Here is a 21145-nt window from a genome sequence, read left to right on the forward strand (position 1 = left end):
TGGGAGTGCGGGAGGGGGCGGGGAGGGAGGGCGGCAGGCGTTCTCCCCCCAGCGTCCTCGCAGGTCAGGTGGAGAGCCGAGCCCGGACAGGCTGAGGTCCGTCACGTGACAGCGTGTGACCTTGGCACAATCTGGTGTTGGGGTGGTCAGTGCTCGCGATGGCGGGTGGCCTAACCGGGGTCACAGGCCCACACAGCCCAGGGGCTGAAGGGACAGGAGCCCCATTTCTCGGCAAAGCGGGCTGAGGCCGGGAGCTGATGCTGGGAGCCGGGGCTGCTGCGGGGACCCAGGGCCTCTCCAGGGCTGGGGGAGGGCATTTGGCCGCGTCAGAGGTCACTTTCCTTGGAAGACGGGGTGCGCTCTGGCAGCTGCTGGGCCCCACGATCCCCTTTTCTTTCTAACATGGCACGTCGTCCGGACACAGCGGGTCCGGTCCAGTCCCCCGGGGCCCCTCCTGAGGGCCTGTGACTCTAGGGCGGCGGCTCCGGCATCTGCCTAGCCCACAGAGCCCGCTTCCCGGGGGCTGGTCTCCCGCCTGGAGCCTCGGGGGCACCGGGCAGTCCTGACCCAGGAGGCCGTGGGGCGAGGGGGGAGGGCCCGGCACACCATGTGGCCGAGGCGTCCTCGAGCTGCCGGTCCTGCCATGTGGCTGCCTTGGGCGTGAGATTGGTGAAAGCCGGGGAGGGCAGGGGCGTGGACGACCAGGGGGGCAGGGCCAGGCGCGGGGCCAGGCGGGGGGGGGGGGGGGGGGATCCGGCGGGGGGGCCAGGCGGGAGGCCAGGAGCCCCTGCATCCGGGCCAGGGCACTGAGACCGCCCTCCTGGGCCCATGGTCCGCGACAGGGCTGGGCAGGTGCCCAGCAACGCCCACGTGCTTGTGGAATGACGAGCGGGTAGCGTGGAGTCCTTGACCCCTGGTCTGGGTGACCCCCAGCTCCGTGTCTCCTAAGCGAGCGGAGATGGCGAGTGCGCGGAGAGCGTCCGGGGCGTCTGTGGCGTCTGCTGGGCAGAGCGGAGAACCGGGCCCGGACTGTCATGGATGGCGAGCTGACGGGGCCCGGCCCTGCCCAGGACACGGGGACCAGGAGGGAGTCTGCCGTGGCCCCGAGCATTCACCCTCAGACTGCTGGTCGGGATTATTCACGCGTGTACCATCCATCCTTCACGGCCCCGTGGGTTTTGCTGACTGCACCTGATTTCCCCCTTTGCCACGATGCTTGGTAGACCGCGCTCGGAGACGGTGCAGGACCATGTCCAGAAAGGGCCTCATGCTGCTGTTACTCTGTATTCGCAGGTGAACTCCAAGATGTCACTGGTCACCCTGCCTTTTTACCAGAGGAGACACAAGCACTTCGACCATTCGTATCGTAACATCCAGACCAGATACCTTATGAACGAATATGCAGCAAAAATGTAAGCTGGAACTCACTGATCAGACCGGGGGCGGGCACCTTTTCTCTGCCAAGGGCCATGGGGGTATTTACAGCATCACCCACGGGCCATACACAATCACCCACTTAAAAATCACCTGCTCCTTTTGGCCAAACATGGAACAAACTCACCCCTCATGCCTTGGCAGGGCCAGGCCGAAGGACTCTGCAGGCCTCACACGGCCCTTGGACTGGACGCTCCCACCCCGGCCTTAGACACACAGAACTTCGATTAGGGGCGTCCCCCATTCAAAGGCAGGGAGCTTTACCTGCTCCCCTGGAGCCTGGAGTGACGTGACTGGGGAGGGTCAGGGGAGGCAGTGATCCCTGATGCCCATCTTCAGTGCCAGAGGGGAATGTGGCTGATCGGCTGGGCAGTGAACTATGTGTGCAGTGCTCCCTGGCATCCGGGTGGACCCTGGCAGAATTTGCTAGGCCTGCTAGATCCTGGTAGGTCCTGGTGGACTCTGGTAGACCCTGGTGGATCCCGGTGGACCCTGTAGATCCTGGTAGATCCTGGTGGATCCCGGTGGACCCTGTAGATCCTGGTGGATCCCGGTGGACCCTGTAGATCCTGGTAGATCCTGGTGGATCTGGGTGGACCCCATAGATCCTGGTGGACCTGATAGATCCTGATGGATCCCGGTGGACCATGTAGATCCTGGTGGATCCTGGTGGATCCTAGTAGCTCCTGGTGGATCCTGGTAGATCCTGGTAGACCCTGGTGGACCCCATAGATCCTGGTAGACCCCATAGATCCTGGTGGACCTGATAGATCCCGATGGATCCCAGTGGACCATGTAGATCCTGGTGGATCCTGGTGGATCCTAGTAGCTCCTGGTGGATCCTGGTAGACCCTGGTGGACCCCATAGATCCTGGTAGATCCTGGTAGATCCTGGTAGACTCTGGTAGACCCCATAGATCCTGGTAGATCCTGGTAGATCCTGGTAGACCCTGGTGGACCCCATAGATCCTGGTGGATCCTGGTAGCTCCTGGTAGATCCTGGTGGATCCTGGTAGACTCTGGTAGACCCCATAGATCCTGGTGGACCTGGTAGATCCTGATGGATCCCGGTGGAGCCTGGTAGATCCTAGTGGATCCTGGTATACTGGCTCTGGCCCTGGGTTAGATCAGGAGGGGTGGGGACTTTTTAGGAAGGGTTCATTGACTTTATCCTTCTTCTTGCATCTTCCAGAACAGGAATTTAAAAAGCCACCGAAAAACAAGGGCAACGGGAGGGAAAACACCGGGGAAGATGCCAGTGGCAGGGAAATTATGGGATGGCAGAGTGACGATGGGTGGAGACCCTGCTGCACGGATAGTAAATGGAACTAGAAGTGAAGTGACTGCGTCACAGGCTGGGGTCATGCCCCAACGTCCTCTGCGCGTTTCTAAAGGGCGGCATCCTCCCGCCCCGGGGACAGCATGTCGCAGCGCAGGGCACGGATGGGAGGTTGGGCTGAGAGGAGAGCTGCTGAGGGTTGGGCTCCAGCCGTAGGTTCCTTGCGCATGTCACCAGCACCCTATATTTAGAAACGCCTGGGGTCCTTGGGTCCAGTTGCCATCCCCATAGCAAACAAAGGCCAACACTCCAGCCCGCCCCGCCCCGCCGGCTCCGGGGCCTGGCAGCCCTGCGGATATATATAATCCTGGTGCCGGGCCAGAGTGTGGGCCCCGGCTGACCCCGGGCAGGGGCAGTGGGGGAGGAGCTCAGGTGACAGTGTCCCTCTGAGTGTGGGAGCCGGGTGCAGAGGGATGTAGGTGTGCGCGCGTGCATACATGTATGTGCATGTGCATATGTACACATGCACACATGTTTGAGTGCACATGCAAGGATGTATGTATGTACACATGTGAGAATGCACACATATGCACACATTTGCATAACTCAGCACACAAAGGTAATGTACAGGTAAGCATGTACACACGTGAGCCTGCATGTGTGTCCGTGTGTGTTTCCAGCGTGGTGTGTGTACGGAAAGGGCAGTCTCTAACCCCACTTCCCCGTGTTCACCAAGGCGCTCGTCCTCGCGGTCGTCCTCCCAGCAGTCCCTCACCGAGCGGGCGCAGGCGTCCTCCCAGCGAGCTTCCGGCCAGCAGCTGCTGTCCCAGGGCGGCACGGTCTGCAGGCTCTGCGCCAAGAGGCTGAGCTCCGAGCAGGAGGAGAGCGAGCACGAGCACAAGAGAAGGTGCGCCGGCTCCCGCAGGCTGCCGGGCCACAGGTCGCAGCGCCTCCCACCGGGACGGGGTCCCATCACATATCCCCCGCCCCGGGACAGGGTCCCGTCACACCCCCCCGCCCCGGGACAGGGTCCCGTCACATCCCCCCCGCCCCGGGACAGGGTCCCGTCACACCCCCCCGCCCCGGGACAGGGTCCCGTCACACCCCCCCCGCCCCGGGACAGGGTCCCGTCACATATCCCCGCCCCGGGACAGGGTCCCGTCACATATCCCCGCCCCGGGCCAGGGTCCCGTCACACCCCCCCGCCCCGGGCCAGGGTCCCGTCACACCCCCCCGCCCCGGGACAGGGTCCCGTCACACCCCCCCGCCCCGGGACAGGGTCCCGTCACATCCCCCCCCCGCCCCGGCACAGGGTCCCGTCACACCCCCCCGCCCCGGGACAGGGTCCCGTCACATCCCCCCGCCCCGGGACAGGGTCCCGTCATATCCCCCTGCCCCGGGACAGGGTCCCGTCACACCCCCCGCCCCGGGACAGGGTCCCGTCACATATCCCCGCCCCGGGACAGGGTCCCGTCACATATCCCCGCCCCGGGACAGGGTCCCGTCACACCCCCCCGCCCCGGGACAGGGTCCCGTCACACCCCCCCCGCCCCGGGACAGGGTCCCGTCACACCCCCCCGCCCCGGGACAGGGTCCCGTCACATCCCCCCCCCGCCCCGGGACAGGGTCCCGTCACACCCCCCCGCCCCGGGACAGGGTCCCGTCACACCACCCCGTCCCGGGACAGGGTCCCGTCACATCCCCCCCGCCCCGGGACAGGGTCCCGTCACACCCCCCCGCCCTGGGACAGGGTCCCGTCACATCCCCCCCGCCCCGGGACAGGGTCCCGTCACATCCCCCCCGCCCCGGGACAGGGTCCCGTCACATCCCCCCCGCCCGCCCCGGGACAGGGTCCTGTCACACCCCCCCGCCCCGGGACAGGGTCCCGTCACATCCCCCCCCCCCGCCCCGGGACAGGGTCCTGTCACACCCCCCGCCCCGGGACAGGGTCCCGTCACATCCCCCCCGCCCGCCCCGGGACAGGGTCCTGTCACACCCCCCCGCCCCGGGACAGGGTCCCGTCACATCCCCCCCTGCCCCGGGACAGGGTCCCGTCACATCCCCCCCCCCCCCCCCCGGGACAGGGTCCCGTCACATCCCCCCCGCCCGCCCCGGGACAGGGTCCTGTCACACCCCCCCGCCCCGGGACAGGGTCCTGTCACATCCCCCCCCGCCCCGGGACAGGGTCCCGTCACACCCCCCCCCCCCCCCGCCCCGGGACAGGGTCCCGTCACATCCCGGAACAGCGGGCAGGGTCCCCCCCCCCCCCCCCCCCCGCGTTGGGGGCGGGGGCAGCGGAGCGGTGGCTCCTCCATCCACAGTTCGGAGGGTCGGCTCCCGGGAAGGGCAGAGGAGCCGGATCAGTGAGAGCGTCAGTCCACACATGGGTTCAGGCCCAGAGCGACAGGCGGGGACCCTCCTCCGATCCTTCAGGGTCAAACAGTTCCACAGCTGGTGGCCGCTTCCGGCCACAGCTGATGGCCCCACCGCCCACGACCGGACGGGGTGTGGGGTGTGTTCTCTAACCCGTCCACCCCAAAGACAAGAGCAGGCGGGAGAGCAGGCTCCGCTGGGAAAGGTGCCCGGGACAGGAATTCGTCCACGCCGCACAGCCGAAGAGCCCTCGCTGAGGCGTGTTAGCTGCCTCAGGGGAACGTGCCGCACACACTCGTTCTATTGGAAGCGAAGGCGGCACCGTGTGCCATTCAAACGCCTGGGTTTTCGGGGCTGGATCAGGAAAAACGGGTCCCGTATTTAATTGTTGGCACAGGAGCGGACTGAGTTTGACCATTTAAGTTCTACCCGTTATACCTGGTGTGACCTAAAACGAATTATGAAAACTTCCCCGTCCTCAGTTTCCCCAAGGGTGCAAGGGGAGGGTGAACGGCATTTAATCTGAATCGCCGGGGACCGGGTAGTTCACGGGGTTCCAGGGAACTCACTTTGAGGATCTGGGCTGTTGGAACTCTTCCTAAAACGCCTGGTGAACCTGAGCGCGTTTTATTCTGGTGGTGGGATAGTCCCCCTCTTGTCCAGTCTTGGTAGGGGTGGGGAGTCAGGTGCTGGCCAGGCAGGTGCGGGGGAGGCAGGTGCGGGGGAGGCAGGTGCAGGGGAGGCCGGCACGGGGGGGGGGAGGCCGGCGCGGGGGAGGCCTGCGCGGTATTAACACGCCCTGAGGCCCCCTTGAAGGAAAGGCAAAGGGAACTGGCGTTTCTCCCGCTTCCCCAATTCCCGCTTCCCCAGCCCCTGGCCGTGCCAGCGCCTGGCCTCGCACCCCCGTGACCGGCCCTGCGTGTCCTGGCGGCCAGGCTGCAGTGCCCCTCCCCCCACAGGTACGAGTCCCAGGTGGCCTTGTACGGGGAGGCCAAGCGGGAGCGCTTCCTGCGGGAGCTGGCGGGGCTGGAGGGCAGCGTCCACCTGGCGCGGGCCCAGGCGCGGGAGCAGCTGGACAGATACGCCGCGCAGCAGGCGGTAGGTCGGGGGAGGCGGGGCGGGCTGCGGGGCGTCCATCGCGGACGCTCGTGGCCTCTGGCAGAGCCGCTGGCCCACGCGTGTCCTCTCGCCGCGCTGACCGGCCTCGCCCCGCAGGCGGAGGACGCGCTGGCCTGGGAGCGGCGCGTGTTCGAGGAGCGGATGCGGCGCGCCCCCGAGATCCTGGTGCGGCTGCGGTCGCACACGGTGTGGGAGCGGATGTCCGTGAAGCTGTGTTTCACCGTGCAGGGCTTCCCCACGCCCGTGGTGCAGTGGTGAGCGGCCTCCCCTCCGCCCGTGACACTGAGCCCCCTGCGGAGGCGGGCGTGACACCTGGGAGGGCACAGCCCAGCCCCCTCGCACCGACTGTCTCCTCCTGCAGGTACAAAGACGGCATCCTGATCAGCCAAGCGGCCGACCCCGGCAAGTACAGGATCGAGAGCAAGTACGGAGTGCACACGCTGGAGATCCACAGGTGAGCCGTGTGCACACGCGGGAGATCCACAGGTGAGCCGTGTGCACACGCTGGAGATCCACAGGTGAGGGCCATGTGCACACGCGGGAGATCCACAGGTGAGCCGTGTGCACACGCTGGAGATCCACAGGTGAGAGCCATGTGCACACGCGGGAGATCCACAGGTGAGCCGTGTGCACATGCTGGAGATCCACAGGTGAGCCGTGTGCACACGCGGGAGATCCACAGGTGAGGGCCGTGTGCACACGCTGGAGATCCACAGGTGAGCCGTGTGCACACGCGGGAGATCCACAGGTGAGCCGTGTGCACACGCTGGAGATCCACAGGTGAGAGCCATGTGCACACGCGGGAGATCCACAGGTGAGAGCCATGTGCACACGCGGGAGATCCACAGGTGAGGGCCGTGTGCACACGCGGGAGATCCACAGGTGAGCCGTGTGCACACGCTGGAGATCCACAGGTGAGGGCCGTGTGCACACGCTGGAGATCCACAGGTGAGCCGTGTGCACACGCGGGAGATCCACAGGTGAGCCGTGTGCACACGCGGGAGATCCACAGGTCAGGGCTGTGTGTACACGCAGGAGATCCACAGGTAAGCCGTGTGCACACACGGGAGAGCCACAGGTCAGGGCCATGTGCACACACTGGAGATCCACAGGTCAGGGCCGTGTGCACACGCCACGATGCTCAGGTGAGGGCTGAGGCAGGTCCGTGTCCCAAACCTCAGGTCGGGCCGCTCTCCGTGGACGGCGTCCCAGGCAGGTTGCTGGTCTGTGAGTTAGTGCACGTGGCCCCGCTTCAGGGTCAGGCTAGTGGGGCGCACATCCACCAGCCCCTCTGGCTCCGCCGGGGAACAGAGAAGCCGAGGTGTGGGGACACGGTCCCAGGGGCGCGGCTGCGTGCGGTGCGGAGGCCGTGCGCACACCAGGTAACGGCGGGCCGCGCCTGGTACCAGGCTGAGCAGGGCAAACTCACGCTCTTCAGAGAAGCACGGCCTTAATTTCTTCCCCACGGTAAGTTGAAAAGATGTAGAACGTGCAGATGAGTGAAAGAAAACAGAAGTTATTCACACTGCTCACACCCAGAGGCCTTGCTTTTCCCTGACCCTGCACACAGGTTTCGGTTTTTTAAACTAACGTGAGGTTCTCTTGTTCTTTTTAAAAAATGTATTTTTATAGATTACAGAGAGGAAGGGAGAGGGAGAGGTAGAAACCTCAGTGATGAGAGGCATGGATCGGCTGCCTCCGGCGCGCCCCCCACTGGGGATGGAGCCCGCTACCCGGGCCTGTGCCCTGACCGGGAATCGAACCCTGACCTCCTGGCTCCTGGGCCCACGTCACCCGCTGAGCCCCGCCGCTGGGCCGAGCCGTGTGCTAACAGTTGTTTTAAAAAGAAAAGCTGTTCCCTCTCGAGTCTGAAAGGAGTGGTGTGGCCTGTGGGGCAGTGACGGGCCGGGGGCCGGTGGGCGGCGGCTCGGACCCCAGGCCCCGGGGCTGTGCACGGGGCAGAGGGACCCGAGCCGAGCTCTCAGCAGCGCTCTTGTCTGAACTGGGGTGCAGGCGCCATGCGACTCCGCCTCAGAGCAGGACGGGGGGAGGGGGGGGGGCGCGTGGGGCTGCGCTCAGCTGTCTCCCCAATGTGCTGAGTCCCCGTCATCGGATCGGAGGGCTCGGCCGGGTGGTGTGCGGCCGAGGGCTGAGCCTCCTGTGACCGGAGTGACATGTGCTCCTAGGAATGTCCTGTGGCCGCGGCCCCGCATTCTCGAAGCGCCGAGAGCAGGTGGGGCCGCCTCGTCCCCCGGGCCGCTCGGGTTCCGGCCCGACGGGCGCCAGGCGCTCATAGACTCGCTCGTGGGACTCCCAGGGCGAGTTCTGTTTCCCCCAGAATTTTAATCTCCCCACGCTGGGCGGACGGGCCCAGGACGTCTCCCTGTTTCCCTTGGAGCTCCCTCCACCCCCACCCCTGCTCCACCTCACCCCCCACCCCACCTCCACCCTCACCTCACCTTCACCCCTACCCCACCTCACCCCCTCTACCCCACCTCCACCCCCACCCCTACTCCACCTCACCCCCTCTACCCCACCTCCACCTCCACCCTCACCTCACCTTCACCCCTACCCCACCCCCACTCCACCTCACCCCCCCCTCATCCCCCCTCCACCCCCACCCCCACTCCACCTCACCCCCCACCCCACCTCCACCCCCACCCCCACTCCATCTCACCCCTCCACCCCACCTCCACCTCCACCCTCACCCCACCTCCATCCCTACCCCACCTCCACCTCCACCTCCACCCCACTTCCACCCACACCCCTACTCCACCTCACCCCCCACCCCACCTCCACCCCCACCCCTACTCCATCTCACCCCTCTACCCCACCTCCACCTCCACCCTCACCTCACCTTCACCCCTACCCCACCCCCACTCCACCTCACCCCCCACCCCACCTCCACCCCCACCCCTGCTCCACCTCCCCCCCGCCCTCATCCCCCCTCCACCCTCACCCCACCCCCACCCCCACCTCACCTCCACACGGGACTCGGGGGGCCCGGGGCCCCTTGGACGTCTGTCTGGCCCCTGCTGTCCTGGGAACGCGTCCAGACAGGAAACATGACCCGTGGCTGTCAGCGCCTGCGTGCGTTTCTCCCAGCGGAGCTGAGGCTGGGGCCTCGGAGCGGGGAGCGCAGGTCCCACAGCGCGTGAGGCATGTGGCCACCACCCCGTCCCCACGTCCCCCCATCCCCATGTCCCCCCATCCCCACGTCACCCCGTCCCCACGTCCCCCCATCCCCATGTCCCCCCATCCCCATGTCCCCCCATCCCCACGTCACCCCGTCCCCACGTCCCCCCATCCCCATGTCCCCCCATCCCCACGTCACCCCATCCCCATGTCCCCCCATCCCCATGTCCCCCCGTCCCCATGTCACTCCATCCCCATGTCCCCCCATCCCCATGTCACCCTGTCCCGTCACCCCATCCCCAGGTCACCCCAGGGCAAGGTGCTTAGTTAAACAAAGTGTCCTCAGCGTCGCCCAGGGCAGCCCTCCCTGCACCCAGTCCGAGGGTGTGGGCTCCCCTATCCGCCCGGCAGGTGTGGTTATTTATAACCGTCCCTGACCTCCAGCCGAGAGGTCACGCCCTGCACAACAGTCACCAAGCAGGAATGCAGAGGCGAGCCTCCTGCCCTGGGGGGGGGGGGGGCAGGCAGGGGCTCGGAAGGAAGGCTAGGGGGGCTGTGGCCTGTGCACAAGCGGGGGGGGGGGGGGGAGCTGAGGGCCCGCCCCCTGCAGGGCCACGCGGGCACAGGCGGCAGAGGCCCCGCTGCAGGCGCGGGAGGCCGGCTCCCAGCTGCTCCTCACTCCACGCCCGGCGCTAATTGGGAGCTCCCAGTGCTGAGTGTTAGGGCCGCTCCCCGTTAATGCAGAGTCGGGTGAAAAGCAGGTTAAATCCCCGTTAATGCAGAGTCGGGTGAAAAGCAGGTTAAATCCCCGGGAGGAGCTGCGGGGGGGGGGGGGGGGGGGTGGCTTGGCAATGCTCCTCCTGGCTCCCTGCAAGCAGCTCTCTCACCTCACAGCCCGCCCCTCACACGCCCGCCTGGGGGGGGGGGGATGGTGGACAGGAGCAGTGAAGCCGCTGGGGTGTGGAGGCCTGGAGGAGACGGAAGCCCATCTTTGAACTTCGGGTCCAGGAATTCAGTGGGTGCTTTTTAATGAAGAACAGGCAAGAAACATACAGCCCCGGCCTGTGTAGCTCAGTGGATAGAGCGTCAGCCTGTGGACCAAAGGGTTCGATCCCGGTCAAGGGCACGTACCTCGGTTGCAGGCTCCATCCCTGGCCCTGGTCAGGGTGCATGTAGGAGGCAACCAATCACCGTGTCTCTCTCACATCCATATTTCTCTCTCTGTCTCTCCCTCTCCCTTCCACTCTCTCTACAAATAAATGGAAGAAATATCCTTGGGTGAGGGCTAACAAAAACAATACCTACTGTTTATCCTCTATAATAAAAGGCTAATATGCAAATTGTCCCCTTGGGAGTTTGACCGGGAGACTGGGAGTTCGATCGCTCACTATGATGTGCGCTGACCACCAGGGGGCGGCGTGGAACATGGCGGTGACCAGCAGCAGTGGCAGAGCACTGAGGGAGCAAGGGAAGGAGGAGGCGGGGAGGCGGGGAACCTGATGGGCCCTGATTGCTGGCCAGGCCTAGGGACCCTAACCATGCACGAATTTTGTGCACTGGGCCTCTAGTTCGTTATGAAGTCGGGACCAGCCCTCGCCGGCCTCGGTACTGAACACCTGGTCCCGGGACAGGGCTGGCGTTGTTCTTAGGCACGACTTTCGTGAACAAGGACCAAGGCCACGTGGCTGCTTTCTTTCTTTTTTTTTTTAAAAATATATTTTATTAATTTTTTACAGAGAGGAAGGGAGAGGGATAGAGAGCTAGAAACATCGGTGAGAGAGAAACATCAACCAGCTGCCTCCTGCACACCCCCTACTGGAGATGTGCCCGCAACCAAGGTACATGCCCTTGACCGGAATAGAACCCGGGACCCTGCAGTCTGCAGGCCGACGCTCCATCCACTGAGCCACACCAGTCAGGGCGACGTGGACGTGGTGTTCAGAGGCAGGTCGCCTGCTTCTGTGGGACGGCCGACGGCTGGCTTTTTCTCTCCCAGGGCGAACTTTGATGACACGGCCACGTACTCCGCGGTGGCCACGAACGTGCACGGGCAGGCATCCACCAACGCGGCCGTGGTGGTGAAAAGTGAGTGAGCACCCGGGGTCGGGGGAGGGGGAGGGGCACGCCCCACGCCCTCGGGCTCTCTCTGCCCATCCCGTTGCCTTTCAGGGTTCCGAGGGGAGGAGGAGCCGATCCACTCGATGGGACTCCCGATTGGCTGTAAGTCCACGTTTCCCCTTTTGGGCAGAAAAATGTACACTGACATAGCACATCGCTTAAAATTCTTCTTTTTTTTTACTATATAGATTTTTACTGATTTCAGAGAGGAAGGGAGGGGGAGCGAGAGAAACGTCAGTGATGAGAGAATCACGGATGGGCTGCCTCCTGCACGCACTGGGATCGAGGTCCCAGTGTGCGGCTGAGGGCTGAGCCTCCTGTGACCGCAGTGACATGTGCTCCTAGGAATGTCCTGTGGCCATGGCCCCACATTCTCGAAGCGCCGAGAGCAGGTGGGGCCGCCTCGTCCCCCGGGCCGCTCGGGTTCCGGCCCGACGGGCGCCAGGCGCTCACAGACTCGCTCGCGGGACTCCCAGGGCGAGTTCTGTTTCCCCCAGAATTTTAATCTGTTTAAAATTAAACAGGGATCGAGCCCACAACCGGGCCTGTGCCCTGACCGGGAATCGAACCGTGACCTCCTGGTTCATGGGTCAACGCTCAACCACTGAGCCACACCGGCCATGCTTAAAAGTTATTTTCTAAAGGTGAATTTTTTTTAAAGTTCGAACGGCTCTCCACGCCGCAGCGTCTGCGGGCGCGTGCTCGGTGCCGTCCTGTGGGGAAACGTGGCGCTTTCCGTTGGGAAAAAGCTTGAACCCACATCCTTGACGGGACGCAGACCGCGGCCGCCCTTTGGGTGGAGGATGGTTTTCCTTTCCCCAAGCCCGGCTCACTTGTAAGGCGCAGCGGACCCGGGCCCTGAGCGGCGCCCGGCCTGCCTGGACGGCCACGGGCGAGGCCCACACGGGACACACCTGCGCCTCCGCCTCCTGCTCCCGTCTCTCACGCCACGTGGTTCCCTTTCCTCCGTGACTGTGTCCCAGGCAGAAGTGAGCGTGTGTCCCCGTGTCCCAGGTGGAAGTGAGCGTGTGTCCCCGTGTCCCAGGCGGAAGTGAGCGTGTGTCCCCGTGTCCCAGGCGGAAGTGAGCGTGTGTCCCCCGTGTCCCAGGCGGAAGTGAGCGTGTGTCCCCCGTGTCCCAGGCGGAAGTGAGCGTGTGTCCCCCGTGGAAGTGAGCGTGTGTCCCCCGTGTCCCCCATGGAAGTGAGCGTGTGTCCTCATGTCCCCCGTGGACGTGAGCGTGTGTCCCCATGTCCCCCGTGGAAGTGAGCGTGTGTCCCCGTGTCCCCCCGTGGAAGTGAGCGTGTGTCCCCCGTGGAAGTGAGCGTGTGTCCCCGTGTCCCAGGCGGAAGTGAGCGTGTGTCCCCCGTGGAAGTGAGCGTGTGTCCCCGTGTCCCAGGTGAAAGTGAGCGTGTGTCCCCCGTGGAAGTGAGCGTGTGTCCCCCGTGTCCCAGGCGGAAGTGAGCGTGTGTCCCCGTGTCCCAGGCGGAAGTGAGCGTGTGTCCCCGTGTCCCAGGCGGAAGTGAGCGTGTGTCCCCGTGCCTGACCCGTGGGCCCTTCCCGTGACCGTCCCTTCCCTCGCAGTGCCCTTGCCGTCCGTGGTTCCGTACACGCACTTCGACGTCCAGTTTCTGGAGAAGTTTGGGGTCACCTTCCGGAGAGAAGGCGAGACGGTCACGCTGAAGTGCACGCTGCTGGTGACGCCGGACCTGAAGCGGGTGCAGCCGCGCGCCGAGTGGTACCGGGACGGTGAGCCCGGGGGCCGGCAGCCCGGGGGGCCTCCCTCCACGTGGGGAAACCAAAACTTTTGTTGCTGTTAATCCTCAACCGATGGTGTTTTCCCACTGACTTTTAGAGAGAGTGGAGGGAGGGGGAGACAGAGAGAGAAACACGATGTGAGAGAGACACATCGATTGGTTGCCTCCCACATGCACCCCGACCGGGGCCGGGGGTAGAGCCTGCAGCAGAGGTAGGTGCCCTTGTATGCATTCGGACCCGAGACCCTCCAGTCCACGGGCCGGCGCTCTATCCACTGAGCCACACCGGCCAGGGCTGGGAACCACGTGATCGGGCCTCGCTCTTCTCGCCCGCGTGGACCTCTGCCCGGGCGGCAGCCCCCGCGGCCCCGTGGATGCCTCGCTTTCTCGTGGGCTCTGCGAACCCGGCTCTCAGGCCGTGGAGCCCAGGGGCCGTCCCCCGTGGGCACGGCGGGCGCGGGCCGAGGTGCGAGCGCCCCGGGGCTGACCCCCTTCCCTCGCAGACGTGCTGCTGCAGGAGTCCCCGTGGACGCAGATGTTCTTCGGGGAGGGCCAGGCCGCGCTGTCCTTCAGCCAGCTGAGCAAGGACGACGAGGGCCTCTACACCCTCCGCATCCTGTCCCGGGGCGGCGTCAGCGAGCACCGCGCCTTCCTGTTCGTCAGAGGTCGGTGGGGGGCTCCGGCCGCGGGGGGACCTCGGGGAGAGGCAGGCCGGCGGGCAGGTGGGGTGACGGTCACCTGTCCCAGGGCGTCCCGGGAACTCTGAACGGGACGGAAATGCTGGCTCCACGTCCAGAGCCTCAGCTTCTAGTCGCTGAGGACGGAGCAGGACCGTGACGTCAGGGCGGCGGGGAGCCCAGGTTCCCATGGACTCGGCACCGAGGTCTCCGCGCTCTGGGGGTCCCGCCGCCGCCCTGTTCAGTTCAGCTTCAGACCGGGCCGCCCCCCCTGCACGGGGGCACACGGCGGGATGAGCGAGCGGAGGGCGGGCGCCCCAGCATTTGCTCAGAACTTGCTGAGAACACCTCGGAGGGATCCTGTTCCCTAAGGACTTTGAAATATTTAACCATCCACGGTCACATTTCCCAGCCGCTGAAAAGGCCACATTTTTGCTATTGTTTCTTCTCTGAAATTTTTTTCCTTTTTTTGTTTTTTGTTTTTGTTTTTTGAGAGAGAGTGGAAGCGAGAGGGAGAGACAGAGAGAAACATTGATGTGAGAGAAGCCCATCGATTGGTTGCCTCCTGCACGCGCCCTGTCTGGGGAGGGGCCTGCAACCGAGGTACCTGCCCTTGACCAGAATCGAACCCAGGACACTTGGGTCCGCGGACCGACGCTCTATCCACTGAGCCAGACTGGCTAGGGCCATTTTTTTTTTCTTTAATCCTCACCCAAGGATATTTTCCCATTGGTTTTTAGAGAGAGTGGAAGGGAGGGGGAGGAGGTGGAGAGAAACATTAACGTGAGAGAGACACACTGATTGGTTGCCTCCCGCACACAACTCGACTGGGGCCGGGGATAGAACCCGCAACCCAGATACGTGCCCCCGATGGGAATCGAACCCGAGACCCCTTCATACGCAGGCTGACTGACGCTCTAACCGCTGAGCCGCGCCGGCCAGGGCTGGCCCCCGGATTTCTGACGACACGACACGGCGTGCCAGCAGGCCTTCCAGGGGACGCGGGCCTCAGTTCGGGATCCGATCACGGAAATTCAGAGCTGAGCACGTGACAGAGGACAGAAGGCGTTGCTTCAGAACACCCGTGTGTTCACATCGCCTGTCCCCATCCGTCACAGCCAAGGACGCTCGGCCACGGGGTGTGAGGGTTAGACGGGTCCCGTCGGGCAGCTGGGCGTCAGAGTTTGAAGAAGTTGTCATCAGGCTTTTTTCCCCTCTTTTTAATGTATTTTTATTGATTTCAGAGAGGAAGGGAGAGGGAGAGAGAGGGATAGAAACATCCATGATGAGAGAACCATGGATCGGCTGCCTCCTGCACGCCCCCCACTGGGGATGGAGCCTGCAACCCGGGCCTGTGCCCTGACCGGAATCGAACCGTGACCTCCTGGTTCATAGGTCAACGCTCAACCACTGCGCCACGCCGGCCCGGCTCAACAGGCTTTAGAATGTCCCCGCCCAGGGACTCTCATCACAGGTCCCCTCTCCTCTCCCTTCCCCACCAGACGCGGACCCGCTGGTCACAGGGGCTCCTGGCGCGCCCATGGACGTGCGGTGCCACGACGCCAACCGAGATTACGTCATCGTCACCTGGAAGCCGCCCAACACGACCTCCGAGGGCGCCGTCATCGGCTACTTCATCGACCGGTGAGTGCCTTGCGTTCTTACAGGTGGGGAGTTCCTGAATGTTCCATGAAATACACGGACAAGGTATTGGATAAGATTTCCTACGCTCGGCTCATGACACCGTTCTTTATTTATTTTTTATTTTTTTTATATATATATATTTTTATATGTGTGCATATCTTACCATTACCCCCCCCACCCCACACCCATACATGCCCTCACCCCCCAGAGTTTTGCGTCCATTGTTTATGCTTATATGCATGTATACAAGTCTTTTGTTTGATTTCATAACTCCCCCACCTCTCCCTAAACTTCCCGCTGTAATTTGACAGACTGTTTGATGCTTTACTGTCTCTGTATCTATCTTTTTGTTCATCACTTTATAATGTTCTTTACTATCCATAAATGAGTGAGATCATGTGGTATTTTTCCTTCATTGACTGGCTTATTTCACTTAGCATTATGTTCTCCAATTCCATCCAGGTTGCTGCAAATGATGAGAATTCCTTCTTTTTTATGGCAGCATAGTATTCCATTGTGTAGATGTACCACAGTTTTCTGATCCAGTCATCTGCTGACGGGCACCTAGGCTGTTTCTAAATCTTAGCTATGGTGAATTGTGCTGCTATGAACATAGTGGTGCAGATATCCTTTCTGATTGGTGTTTCTAGTTTCTTCGGATATATTCCCAGGAGTGGGATTACTGGGTCAAATGGGAGTTCCATTTTCAGTTTTTTGAGGAAACTCCATACTGTTCTCCACAGTGGCTGCACCAGTCTGCATTCGCACCAGCAGTGCACGAGGGTTCCTATTTCTCCGCATCCTCGCCAACACTTGTCGTTTGTTGATTTGTTGATGATAGCCATTCTGACAGGTGTGAGATGGTACCTCATTGTTGTTTTGATTTGCATCTCTCGGATAATAAGTGACTTTGAACATGTTTTCATGTGTCTCTTGGCCTTTCTTCTGTCTTCTTTTGAAAATGTTCTGTTTAGGTCTGTTGCCCATTTTTTTATTGGATCATTTATCTTCCTTTTATTAAGTTGCATAAGCTGCCTGTAGATGTTGGAGATTAAACCTTTATCAGTGATAGCATTTGCAAATATGTTCTCCCATGCAGTGGGCTTTCTTGTTGTTTTGTTGATTGTTTCTTTTGCTGTAAAAAAGCTTTTTATTTTGATGTAGTCCCATTTGTTAATTTTCTCTTTAGCTTCCATTGCCCTAGGGGCAGTGTCAGTGAAGAAGTTCTTTTGGCATATGTCCGAGATTTTGTTGCCTGTGGATTCCTCTAGTATTTTTATGGTTTCCCGTCTTATGTTTAAGTCCTGTATCCATTTTGAGTTTATTTTTGTGTATGGTGTAAGTTGGTGATCTAGTTTCATTTTTTTGCATGTATCTGTCCAATTTTCCCAACACCATTTATTGAAGAGACTGTCTTGACTCCATTGTATGTTCATGCCTCCTTTGTCAAATATTAATTGAGCATAGTGGTTTGGGTCGATATCTGGGTTCTCTATTCTGTTCCATTGATCAATATGTCTGTTCTTGTGCCAGTACCAGGCTGTTTTGAGAACAGTGGCTTTGTAATACAGCTTGAAATCTTGTATTGAGATCCCACCTACTTTATTCTTCTTTCTCAGGATTGCTGTGGCTATTCGGGGTCTTTTTTTATTCCAGATGAATTTTTGGAGAGTTCTTTCTAGGTCTGTGAAATATGCTGTTGGTATTTTGATGGGGAGTGCATTGAATCTGTAGATTGCTTTGGGTAGTATGGACATTTTAATGATGTTGATTCTACCAATCCATGAACATGGTATGTTCTTCCATCTGTTTACATCTTCCTCTATCTCTTTTTTCAGTGTCCTGTAGTTTTCTGCGTATAGGTCTTTTACCTCCTTAGTTAAGTTTATTCCTAGGTATCTTAATTTTTTTGGTGCGATGGTAAATGGGATTGCTTTTTTAGTCTCTCTTTCTGTAAGTTCATTATTGGTGTATAGAAAAGCCATAGATTTCTTGGCGTTAATTTTGTATCCCGCTACATTGCCGAATTCATTTATTAAGTCTATTAGTTTTTTTATGGAATCTTTTGGGTTTTTTATGTACAATATCATGTCATCTGCAAATAAGGACAGCTTCACTTCTTCTTTTCCAATTTGGATGCCTCTTATTTCTTCTTCTTGCCTAATTGCGATAGCTAATACTTCCAGTACTATGTCAAACAGGAGTGGTGAGAGTGGGCATCCCTGTCTTGTTCCTGTTCTTAGGGGAAATGGTTTTAGTTTTTGCCCATTGAGTATGATGTTTGCTGTGGGTTTATCATATATAGCTTTTATTATGTTGAGGTATGATCCTTCTATTCCCACCTTGTTGAGAGTTTTTATCAAGAAAGGGTGTTGGATTTTGTCAAATGCTTTTTCTGCATCTATTGATATGACTATGTGATTTTTATCTCTCAGTTTGTTTATGTGATGTATCACGTTTATTGATTTGCGGATATTGTACCATCCTTGCATTCCTGGGATAAATCCTACTTGGTCATGGTGTATGATCTTTCTGATGTACTGCTGGAGCCGATTTGCTAGAATTTTGTTGAGGATTTTGGCATCTATGTTCATGAGGGATATTGGCCTGTAATTCTCTTTCATTGAGTTGTCTTTATCTGGTTTTGGTATTAGGGTGATGCTGGCTACATAGAAGGAGACTGGAAGTGTTCCTTCCTCTTGAATTTTTTGGAATAGTCTGAGGAGGATAGGTTTTAGTTCTTCCTTGAAAGTTTGGTAAAACTCTCCTGTGAAGCCATCTGGCCCCGGGCTTTTGTTTGCTGGAAGCTTTTTGATGACTGCTTCAATTTCTTCCATAGTTACTGGCATGTTGAGCTGTTTAGATTCTTCCTGATTGAGTTTTGGAAGGTTGTATTTTTCTAGGAATATGTCGATTTCCTCTAGGTTGTCCAGTTTGTTGGAATAGAGTTGTTCGTAGTATTTTGTAACAATCCTTTGTATTTCGTCGGGGTCTGTTGTTATTTCACCTCTTTCATTTCTGATTTTGTTTATTTGGGTCCTCTCTCTCTGCTTCTTGGTGAGCCTGGCTAGAGGTTCATCAATCTTGTTTATCCTTTCAAAGAACCAGCTCTTGGTTTTGTTGATCTTTTGTATTATTTCTTTGGTCTCTATGTCGTTTATCTCTGCTCTGATCTTTATTATTTCTTTCCTTCTGCTTACACTGGGCTTATCTTGTTGCTCTCTCTCTAACTCTTTGAGTTGTTGGGTTAGGTAATTTATTACCATTGTTTCTTGTTTTTTGCAGTAGGCTTGTAGAGCTATGAACTTCCCTCTCAGGACTGCTTTCGCTGTGTCCCATAGATTTTGGATTGTTGTGTTTTCATTGTCATTTGTTGCCATGATGTTTTTTATTTCTTCCTTGATGTCTTTGGTAACCCAGTCATGGTTTAATAGCATGCTGTTTAGTCTCCAAGTGTTTGATTTCTTTGGGTTGTTTTTATTGTAGTTGATTTCCAGTTTTATGCCACTGTGATCTGAGAAGATACTTGATATGATTTCTATCTTCTTGAATTTGGAGAGACTTTGCCTATGTCCTAACAAATGGTCTATCTTTGAAAATGACCCATGTGCACTTGAGAAGAATGTATATTCTGTGGCTTTGGGGTGAAATGTTCTGAAGATGTCGATTAATTCCATCTGTTCTAGTGAGTCATTTAGGATTGATGTTTCTTTGCTGATTTTTTGTTTAGAGGATTTGTCCAATGGTGATAGTGGGGTATTGAAGTCTCCTACTATGATTGTATTGCTGTCAATCTCTCCTTTGATATCTTCCAGGAGTTTTTTAATGTATCTTGGTGCTCCTGTATTGGGTGCATATATGTTTACCAGAGTTATTTCTTCTTGTTGGATTTCTCCCTTTAGTATTATGAAGTGGCCTGCATTATCTCTAGTTATGTCCTTCACTTTGAGATCTAATTTGTCAGATATAAGTATTGCTACCCCAGCTTTTTTTTCATTTCCATTCGCCTGGAAAACCTTTTTCCATCCCTTTACTCTCAGTCTGTATGCATCCTTTTTTTTGAGGTGGGTTTCCTGTAGACAGCAGATATATGGATTTTGTTTTCTTATCCAATCTGTTACCCTGTGTCTTTTGATTGGGGCATTCAATCCATTTACATTTAAAGTTATTATTGATAGGTACTTATTTGACGCCATTTTTATTCTTTACCCCTGTGTTCCTTCTTTGCTTCCTATTTCTTTCTTTTTTTTTACAGCAGACCCTTTAGCATTTCTTTCATTGCTGGTTTGGTGGTGATAAACTCCCTTAGTCCTTTTTTGTCTGTGAAGCTCCTGATTTCACCTTCAATTTTGATTGATAGCCTTGCTGGGTACAGTATTCTTGGATTTAGACCCTTTCTTTGCATGACTTTGTATATTTCATTCCATTCCCTTCTGGCCTGATGAGTTTCTGTTGAGAAATCAGTTGCTAGTCTGATGGGGGTTCCTTTGTATGTAACTGTCTGTCTCTCTCTGGCCGCTTTTAAGATTCTTACTTTGTCGTTGGTGTTTGCCAACTTGATTATAATGTGCCTTGGCGTCGGTCTTTTGGGGTTCATTTTGCTTGGAACTCTGAGCTTCTTGGATTTGTGTGGGTTTTTTCTTCCCTATATCAGGGAAGTTTTCTGTTATTATTTCTTCAAACAGGTTTTCTATTCCTTGCTCAGTTTCCTTTCCTTCTGGCACCCCTATTATCCTGATGTTGTTTTGTTTTGTGTTGTCCCGAAGTTCCCTTAGGCTCTCCTCAAGCTTTCTAATTTTTGTTTCTAGAAGCTGTTGTAATTGGGTATTTTTTTCCATCTTGTCTTCTAGCTCACTTATGCGGTCCTCTGCTTCGTCTAGTCTACTCTTGATGCTTTCTATTGAGTTCTTTACAGCAGCGATGTCATTTTTCATTTCTTCTTGGTTCTTCTTCATTTCCTCTTGGTTCTTACTCATATTGTCGAATTTGTCTTCCATCCTTTTCAGCCACTTTATGACCATTTCTCTGAATTCTTTCTCTGATAGGTTGTTTGCCTCTAAATCGTTTACTTCCTTTTCTGGTGATGCCTGCTTCTCTTTCCTGTGGGGGCTGTTTCTTTGTCTCCTCATGGTCTCTCTTCTCCGGATGTCTGGTTATATAGATTTCTCTCTCCGGCGTTGATTTAAAGGTACAAAATACAACACAACCAGGCACAACAGACAAGGCACTGAACAGAATTGTATTCACGATATTAATAACCTCCAATAAAGGTAACCACCAGAGAAAGACAAATTAGGGAATAGGAGTGGAAGAGGGAGAGCAAAAAGAAAGAACAACAACAAAAAAAAACAAAGAGTGTGAATCTGAACTTGGGAAAAGAGCAGAAAGAAAGAAAAAAAAAGAAAAGAAAAGAAAAAGTAAGAGAGACAAGAACGATACTAAGAGAGAAAAGGGGAACAAACTATATATATGGGGAGTAAACTCCACTAGAACAACCACTATTTCCAGCAAATTCCAGCAACATGAGCCTGGAGATTAATACAACTGCAACACCAGCTAATATCAAGTGAGGCAAGGGAAAACAAAAGTAAAAAACAAACAAAAACAAAGC

The 21145-nt window shown here is 57.5% G+C and overlaps 1 protein-coding gene across 1 annotated transcript in view; it reads left to right on the forward strand.

The window, feature by feature from the left end:
• Positions 1 to 1305: 1305 nt before the first annotated feature.
• The window catches only part of MYOM2 (myomesin 2), a 58247-nt gene continuing 38407 nt past the window's right edge, over positions 1306 to 21145 (forward strand). Inside the window, exons 1-10 of the mRNA XM_054720341.1 lie at positions 1306 to 1412; positions 3450 to 3620; positions 6046 to 6184; positions 6302 to 6459; positions 6567 to 6659; positions 11337 to 11425; positions 11510 to 11560; positions 13041 to 13205; positions 13717 to 13878; positions 15393 to 15534. Coding sequence (XP_054576316.1) covers positions 1306 to 1412; positions 3450 to 3620; positions 6046 to 6184; positions 6302 to 6459; positions 6567 to 6659; positions 11337 to 11425; positions 11510 to 11560; positions 13041 to 13205; positions 13717 to 13878; positions 15393 to 15534 — 1277 coding nt within the window. The remainder of the gene's footprint in view (positions 1413 to 3449; positions 3621 to 6045; positions 6185 to 6301; positions 6460 to 6566; positions 6660 to 11336; positions 11426 to 11509; positions 11561 to 13040; positions 13206 to 13716; positions 13879 to 15392; positions 15535 to 21145) is intronic.

Source organism: Eptesicus fuscus, chromosome 8 (assembly GCF_027574615.1).
Source record: "Eptesicus fuscus isolate TK198812 chromosome 8, DD_ASM_mEF_20220401, whole genome shotgun sequence".
In the NCBI taxonomy this organism is placed as follows: domain Eukaryota; kingdom Metazoa; phylum Chordata; class Mammalia; order Chiroptera; family Vespertilionidae; genus Eptesicus; species Eptesicus fuscus.